Source organism: Gracilinanus agilis, chromosome 3 (assembly GCF_016433145.1).
Source record: "Gracilinanus agilis isolate LMUSP501 chromosome 3, AgileGrace, whole genome shotgun sequence".
Classification (NCBI taxonomy): domain Eukaryota; kingdom Metazoa; phylum Chordata; class Mammalia; order Didelphimorphia; family Didelphidae; genus Gracilinanus; species Gracilinanus agilis.
The window spans coordinates 615,870,495-615,879,004 of record NC_058132.1 but is presented as its reverse complement, the minus strand read 5'-3'; the positions used below and the strand labels follow the sequence as shown (position 1 = coordinate 615,879,004).

The following is an 8,510-nucleotide window of genomic DNA, read 5'->3' as shown; positions in this document are numbered from 1 at the left end:
TGGCTAAGGCTCTTGGACTCTAGCTCCCTTCAATTGATGCTTTCTTCATGTTTTATGTTGGCCAGGTGCTGGGTTTGGTCCGGGGACCAGATGCCATCTTCTAGTTCCCTGAGGACTGGGAGAAAATATTGGGGGGGGTAAGAGTAGGGAAGGGGGAGAAAGCTTTGTGCTCAATTGTCTGGGCATATATGTGAATGGATCTATATATACATATAAAAAAAGTACATATATGTGTACAAGGAGGTGGAGAGGGGAGTAGTGAGGTGAGCTGGCTGGCTAAGAGTGACCTGGGGGAATAAGAAAAACATAGTAGGAAATGGGGGACACTCTGTCAGCACTTCAAACTCCTCCCTAGCCCTCCAACCCCTACCATACCCAGCTTTAGTCCTGGGAGTGGAGAATCTAGACAGTAACATTCCAGACAGTGAGTCTCCCTAGCCCTCCCCCTGGCCCCACCTCTTGGCCCCACCTGCTCCCTGGGGCCCTGGGTTTGGCTATGCCAAGCCGTGCCCAGGGATTACCAACGACCCGCCTTCATGGGGCCATTCCTCACATGGGTGCCTCCTGCTTGCTCTCTTAGGCTATTGGCTACTCCCCCCACCCCTTCCTGCTAATTTCTGCCTTGGGGTATGGAGAAGGAAACTGAGGCCTGGGGTGGAGTTCCTGGGCCTAAAATGGGTATATAAACCCAAGCATCCAGGCTCCCAGGCTGGAACCCTAAAAATAACAATGCCAAGGTTAAAAAGAGAGGGCTAGAAAGGGAGTACCTGATCCCTCTAGAATCTCTATGGCCCACTTGTCTCTGTGTCTTCCTTCTTTTTAATAAACCTCTTCATTCCACTCAACAGAATCAGTGTTTTCTGGGGAGGAAGTTTTTGAAGGAAAGAGGGGGTATGGCTGAGTGATTGCTGTGCCTCCCCATATCTCAGCGTGCCCCATTCTTCCCCCTTTCAGATCCCTTTGTCTGCAGGGCTGTTTAGGAAGAAGGAACGGGGACAGGCAGAGGGTGAGAATCTAGTCAGTGGAGCCCTAGGTGACAAGGCTGACAGGGCACAGCTGGCCTGCCTGGGATGAGCTGGGAAAAGAGCTGAAAAAGTATAGGGTGGAAGACACTTGAGAGATGGCGTGGCCCAGCCTCTTCATTTTACAGACCAGGGAGTTGGTGAGCCCAAAGAAGGAAATGACCGGCCCAAGACTGCACAGAGAATCGTGGCAGGGCCCCAGATCCGAGTCCAAGTCCAGCCCCCTTTCCATCCCACCCCGGTGTCCATCAGATTGCAGATGCCCGCGAAGGTCACTTGCAGACGCTGACCCACTCGGTGATCCGGCACTCTTCGCACACCACGAAGCAGCACCAGTGGAAGCGACAACGGCAGCGCTCACTGCGCGTTTGGCGCAGGATGTTGTGTCCTCTCCCGCAGCACAGGCTCCCGCAGCTGTCGGGCCCCGCGCTGCTCTTGTTGCACAGCCGCCCGGCCGTGCCCGCCGAGTCCAGCCGGGGCTCCCGCTCACAGAAATCCGGGGACTTTTCAAAGTAGACCAGGTCTGTGGGACTGGCGCGCCGGCGGGTCGGGGGCGAGCCCGGGGAAGGCAGGGGGCTCCCAGGCGCGCCCAGCTCCAGTTGGCCACCATTGCGGTTGTGGGGCCGGATCAATGTGGCGCGCTGAAAGCGAGCTCGGAGAAGGGAGCCCACTGCCCGGAACTCGGGGGTCACCTGCCAGCAGGTCTTCAGCTGACAGCTGCCCGATGTGCCGTGGCATTTACACTTCCGGCGCATATTCTCCATCACTGCCTAGGGGAGGAGGACAAGGAGGCAGGCATGGATGAAGTGGGCACTGGACACCCTCGGCCTCCCGACAGCCCCCTTAAGCATCTTCCCCCAACTCCTTTGCATCAGCCTGACTCAGCTCTGCTCACTCCCGCAGCCCCCGAGGCTACAGGGGATCCTCTTCAAGTCGTGTGTAATTGGTAGGAGCGCCCTGGGCTCCCAGGGCGGGCTGGGCTGCGGCCATGCAGGAACAAGCTTTGATGTCTCATATCATCAAAACAGAAAGCGGAGGTTCTGCCCACCCTGGGACTGGGGCTCATGCTTCAGGCCCCCTTCTCTTCAAAACACACACACAAGTTCTACACTCTGCTGATCCCTTATTCTGTTCCCACAAGACCAGACCCCTGGGGAATCCCAGGCTTCCTACCCGCTCCGGTCCCCCCTACCCATAACAGTATGAGGAGCCCCTGCTCTCCTCCCCTTCCCACCACTACTCCCCCCTCCACAGCAGCTGCAAGGGACCGTTGGGGCTGGGGGGGTCTGTCCCCCACATTTCAGCCTGCTCTTACTTCCTGAGGGGGGATCCCCAATCCCCAGGGAAATCCCCAAGCCTTCCTCCCTAGGTGGGGGGCAGGAGCTGGAGGGGCTGGGGGTGTGGGCCCCACCATGTCCCAGCCCGTAGATCTGATGGCCTGGCCTAGCTCCAGGATGTGAACGAAGGCTGTGGTGAGATACAGAAAGTCCCACTCTTTCCTTGGGGCTTTTGCCCATTTTGGGGATACCATGGAGATATTTCCTCGCATTAGAATGGTCTGGCAACTTTGACTCTACCAAATCTCCATTGGCTCCTACCATACTCTCAGCCTCAGTTTTCCCCTCTGTAAAATGGTGTTTGAGTGTGAAGTATCACCAGAAGAAAAAAAAATTTCCCTCAGACTCAAAAGCAAAGGACAAGGCAGAAAAATGAGCCAAAGCAGCCTAGCTCCTCAGTCCACTCCCCAACTACCCAGTTTCTCCCAGACTGGAAAGAGAAGTGAGGTAGGAGATTACTACAGTACCAATTCAGCTCAGGGACAAGGCACAGAGCAATGTGATAGAACAGAAAGGAATACCAGCTGTGGAATCGGAGAACTTGGGCAGCAGCTCAGCAACTTACCACCTGTAAAATTCTGAGTCACTCAACAACTCTTCATTTGTAAGATGAAGGTTTTAGATAAGATGATCCCAAAGGACCCTTCTACTTCCAAATACAGAGAACCTGGCCCTCAGCCTCATCTTAGACCACTTAAAAGCATCATTACCTTCCTTCCACCTCACTCCAGAATATTATCTCTGGTCAGAAGAGCAAGGGAACAAAGACAAAGTCCACTCCCAGTATCTGGGCTCCCAAACCTCCCCATATCAGTGTGAACCTCAGATCTCCAGGGCCAGGAGGTTCTAATCCTAGTGGCCCTCTTGGAAATTTTTGTAGCTGAGTAAAGCAGCACTGGGGTTCTAGGGTTGGGCTATGGCCCAGAGTTCTCTGTTTTGAGGCCATATTAGAGCCAGCTTTGATGCCTCCCAAGTCCAGCAATTCCAAAACTGCTTCCCACCAGCAGCAGCCATTAATTAACCAGTTTAACAAGAAGTTGAAGCCATTGGTTTGGGGGATGGGAGGGCAAAGATGTTAAAGTGAGGAGGAAGAGCTGTCTGGGTGGAGTAGGCCTGGGAGGAGTTTGAAACTTTGGGTATACCCCCTCCCTCCTACTGTGCCTCAGTTAACTCTCTTGGTCTCTGGAAGGGAGAAGGGAACACGTTAGCTTTCCAATGGTGGGAAGGGAATGGAGGTGACACTAAACAGGAATAGGGGGAAGCGAATGAGATGAGAGGAAATCAGGGAAATGAAGGGATCAGAGGTCACCACAATGGTGAGAAGAAGGGGAGAAAAAAGATGGGGAGAGGAGAGGCTGGATTGGAAAATGAACTTGGACTTCCCCAAAAGCCAGTGGGGCCTGGTGACATGCACTATGCCTTGTTGTAGTGGAAAGGAGCCTGGCTCTGGAACTAAAGACAGAGTCTCTGAGTGGTTAGGGAACTGAGACCATTTAATCCAATCCATACCTGAACGTACCAACCCATGGTCACTCGACCTTTGCCAGGGAAGGCTGCCCAACTCTTCTGAAGTAGCCTGTTCTATTCTTCAGTAACTCCAATTTGTTGGGAAGTTCTCCCTGACATCAGGGCTAAATCTGCTTTTTGTCACTTCTGCCTGCTGCTCCTAATTCTGTTTGTACTTTGGCGCTAAGCAAAACAAGTATAATCCAGGTGCCATGTTGTGCCCTTTGGGGTGCTTGCAGCCAAGATATCACCTCCCAAGCCCTTTCTCTCCAGGATAATTATCCCCAGTTCATTAAACTGCTCTTTTATGTGGCATGAAATCTAGGCTCTTCACCAGCCTCTTTTCCCTCTTATTAATATACTTTGGCTTCTCAAAATCCATCTTAATATGTGATGACCAGAAGGAAACACAACACTCCAAGTGCTGGACCAGGGTAGAATCCAGGAGGACAAAGACCTGGGTTAGAATCCTAGTTTTACCATTTGGTATATATGTACCTTGCTTCTCCGAGACTTCATAAAATGAAGAAGATTATACTAGCTAGGAAATCTCAATCCCATGATCCTTAAAGGACTTCTGGACCTTGATAACTCTGCCTACTGACCTACCATTGGGAAAAGTCACTAAACCTGCTCAAGTGTGGTAGTGGCCTAATCTCCTTAAAGGGAAAAGAGGTGAAAATCATATTGTGGGGGCAGCTCAGGTGGCTCAGTGGATAGAGAGCTTGGCCCAGATGCAGGAGGTCCTGGGTTCAAATCTGTCTTCAAGACACTTCCTAGCTCTGTGACTGGGCAAGTCACTTAACCCCCATTGTGTGGTCCTTGCCACTTTTCTGCCTTGGAATCAATACACAGCATTGATTCTAAGATGGAAGGTGAGGGTTTGTTTTTTTAAGCATATTGGGTGAGTTGAGGGTTTGGATGGGGATGGACCTCAGAGTTTGTCTAATCCAAGCTTCTCGTTTGATAGACATGAAAATGGAAGAGAGGACATTGATTTGGATAATATCGCCTACTGACAAAAAACAGACTAGAAACTAATTCTTCTGACTTCTGGGCCAGTGTTGGAAGCGTTTCCACCAAACCAGGCAGGCAACATGCCAGGGGGGAACAGAGAGAAAGGGAATAGCAGAAGAGAAAAGAGGAAGAAAAGGAGAGTTAGTGGGAGTAGAATGGTTCTCATCTCCTGGAGCCCTCGAGTATAGGAGGTCTGGAGGAGTGAGACAAGGCTGCAAGGATTCTAGCTAGGAGGACAAGCTCCAGGATTTTAGAACTGGGCTTCTCACCTGCCTCCCAACACGGTTATTATGGAGCCGCATTCTCGCGTGAATATCTCTGTGTGGCTCCCTGGAGTCCAAGAAGTCCCTGGAGAACCTCTCTCCAAAGCCGACATCCGGGCTGCAGCCCCCCCACTCCCAGGCATCCTGGAGTCCAGGGGCAGCAGGGGGCAAGGCGGGATGCTCTGGGACCCCATGGCTCATGCCCTTGCCCCTCTGTAAAGCATCCAGCTGGAGTCGGTGCAGCTTCTGCCTGAAGGCCTCTTCATCCCCCCGACGAGCCTCATCACAGCCACAGGCCCTTAGCTTCCCCAGGGCACAGGCATTGGACACGGCATGGACCACACCGGCTGCTGCAATGGCATAAGCAAAGGCACTCTCTCGGAAGCCTGTATGCAGATGGGAAGAAGGGAAAGCGCTGTGATTACTGACCAGGCAGAAGCCTTAGCAAAGTTAGGAAAGATGTTTATCTTCATTGCTGAAAAAAAAAAATGCTTCTCAGTGGATAGAGAGACAGGTGTTCAAATTTGACCTTAGATATTTCCTAGCTATGTGACCCTGGGCAAGTCACTTGACCCCCATTGCCCAGCCCTTACCACTCTTCTGCCTTCCAACTAATATACAGTATTGATTCCAAGGTAGAAGGTGAGGATTATTCACCACAATAAACAAAATGTGGCTCCTCAACCTCAGAGAGGTTCGCTTGAGTCTAAAGATTCTTCATTTATTTTGTGGCTTGAATTCTTTTGGCAGGTTGGTGAAGCCTATGAACCCCATTATTAGAATAATGAATAAAACAAAATATATAAGATTACAAAGGAAGCCATTATATTGAAATATAGTTATTAAAATATTTAAAGATAAAATTATGGACCCTCTCTCCTTGAGATCTATTTACAAACCCCATCCCAAGCTAAGAAGCCCTTCTTTATATCCTAATCAACCATAGCCTTCAGGTGGTGGCCCCTCTGTTTTAACTGCCACGCATCCCTTCCTGGTTCCCTCTAGGGCAGGGGCACTTAATCTGTGGTCCCCAGACTCCCATGGGGAGGTCAGGTGATGCAGGAATTTGTATGGAAAAAATTACATCCTTGTTTCACTAACCACTAGCTGAAATTTAGCATTTCCTTTGATCATGAATTTAGATAGCAAACATTATTCTGCAAAGGGTTCCATGCCTCCACTTCTCAGAAGGCCAAAAGGGTCTGAGAAAGAGAGATAGACAGGCAGACAGACAGAGAGACAGAGACAGAGAAAGGGAGAGACACAGAGAGAGAAAGGTTAAAACCCGCTGCTCTGGAGTATCCCTATTCCTTTGAGTCCTGCCAATCGAGACAAAATAAATAAAAAAAGAAAAGACCTTACACCTTTAACATAGCTAAGAAGGAACGGAGTTAAAGGAATATTAAGTTAATAAAGGCAGATAAGTGGCACAATGGGTAGGGCACCAAGCCTTGAGTCAGGAAGACTCATCTTCCTGAGTTCTCAGGATACTTAGCAGCTGTGTGACCCTGAGCAAGTCACTTAATCCTGTTTGCCTCCATTTCCTCATCTGTAAAATGAGCTGGAGAAGGAAATGACAAACCACTCCAGGATCTCAACTATGAGACCCTGGTAAGTCACTTAACCCTGTTTGCCTCCGTTTCCTCATCCCTGAAATGAGCTGATGAAGGAAATGGCAAACAATTCTAGTAGTTTTGCCAAGAAAACTCCAAATGCCAAAAGAACAGGGCAGGAAAAAACAACAAATTGTTAGAAGGGAAAGTAATAACTAACTAAAGAAAATACAAGGCCTAAATCATCACCATTTGCAAATGCATAGAGTTGTTTTGACTTCACAAAATCAAAAGCAAGAAGGCACGATGGAATGATCCCAGGCTCTAAAGTCAGAATCTAGGTTCTAAGAACCCTCAGTCACCTTCTGCCTGAGTGACCCTCCACAAGTCACTTGATCCCTCCAGCCATCAGTTTCCTCATCAATAAAATAAAGGAGTAGGACTAGAAAACTGGAACTCCCTACCAGCTCTAAATCTGGGATCCATGAATGAGAAGTCCAGAGTTCAGCTGTGAGCACCGAATTTCTTGTCAAGAGCCTTTTCCCTACTGGCAAAGTGTAGCCATAGAAGCCTCCAGGCAGAATGACCGGGGAGCTGGAAAGTGACCAAGGGAAAAGGCTTGGAGGATGAGGAAGTGGGAAAAACCCTGAAGAGCAGTCAGGTAGCCCACAGAGACCACAGGATGAGCAAAGCTTAACTGGTCCAGGTGTACTAGGAAAAAGGCATGCACCAACGACGTCATAAGAGCATGGCCCCACAGACAGGATCAGAGAGAGTTCAACACAAGAACAGCTCTCTGTCTTTGCAAACTTGGCCAGCAGAACTGGACCTTTTATGGTTTTGATGCATTTTTTCCCATTTCAATACTTAGTAAATCATGGTGTGTTTTGTTTTGTTTTGTTTTAATTCTACCAAGTCTCAGTAGGATTAAATAAGGCTGGGTTATTTTCATTTTTGCTTTTGTTCACTGCCTCGAGCTAGAGAACTGGGAGGAATCCAGGTAGCCAGAGGGGTCAAGAGAAATTCTAGAGGCATTGGAATTATATGGGGCTGTCCCCATAAAATATAGGGTAGGCTTCTTAGAGTAAGGAAACTATCACCAAGAGAAGACAAGGGGATTAGGTTGTATACGCAATGCCTCACTTAATTCTTTTTTTTTTTTTTTTAGCAAAAAGTTCTCATTTCTGCACATTTTAAATACTGTGTAATGAATCTAGCCAGGCCTCATCCCGGATGTCCTTCTGAACCCATTAATAAGGTTTTGCTCAGACATTTGATGTCTTCTCTTTAACAAAGTGTGAAATTCTCATCACAAGGTGAACTCCTTTATGAAGTACCTATTCCTCACCTTGTCTTGAGTTGACCAATTAATATCCCATTGGGGATGATTAGTGGATTCACAGTCAATTCATATATCTAGGCTTGACCTTTAAGAAGGCGAAGCAATGAGGCATCTAAATGGCTCAGTGGTTTGAGAGCCAGGACTAGAGACGTGAGATCCTGGTTCAAATCTGGCCAAGGATACTCCTAGTTGCATGTCTCTGGGAAAGTCACTTAACCTCCATTGTCTAGCCTTTATCACTCTTTTGTCTTGGAACCAATACACAGTATTGATTCTAAGATGGGAGGTAAGGGCTTTAGGAAGGAAGGAAGGAAGGAAGGAAGGAAGGAAGGAAGGAAGGAAGGAAGGAAGGAAAAGAAAGAAAGAAAGAAAGAAAGAAAGAAAGAAAGAAAGAAAGAAAGAAAGAAAGAAAGAAAGAAAGAAAGAAAGAAAGAAAGAAAGAAAGAAAGAAAGAAAGAAAGAAAGAAAGA

At 48.6% G+C, this 8,510-nt stretch overlaps 1 protein-coding gene across 1 annotated transcript in view; it reads right to left on the bottom strand.

The window, feature by feature from the left end:
* Nucleotides 1-1,143: 1,143 nt before the first annotated feature.
* Nucleotides 1,144-8,510, bottom strand: part of WNT10A (Wnt family member 10A) — a 21,145-nt gene continuing 13,778 nt past the window's right edge. The window contains exons 3-4 of the mRNA XM_044667559.1: nt 5,152-5,531; nt 1,144-1,792 (exon numbers count right to left, since the gene is read on the bottom strand). Coding sequence (XP_044523494.1) covers nt 1,295-1,792; nt 5,152-5,531 — 878 coding nt within the window. The 3' untranslated portion in view covers nt 1,144-1,294. The remainder of the gene's footprint in view (nt 1,793-5,151; nt 5,532-8,510) is intronic.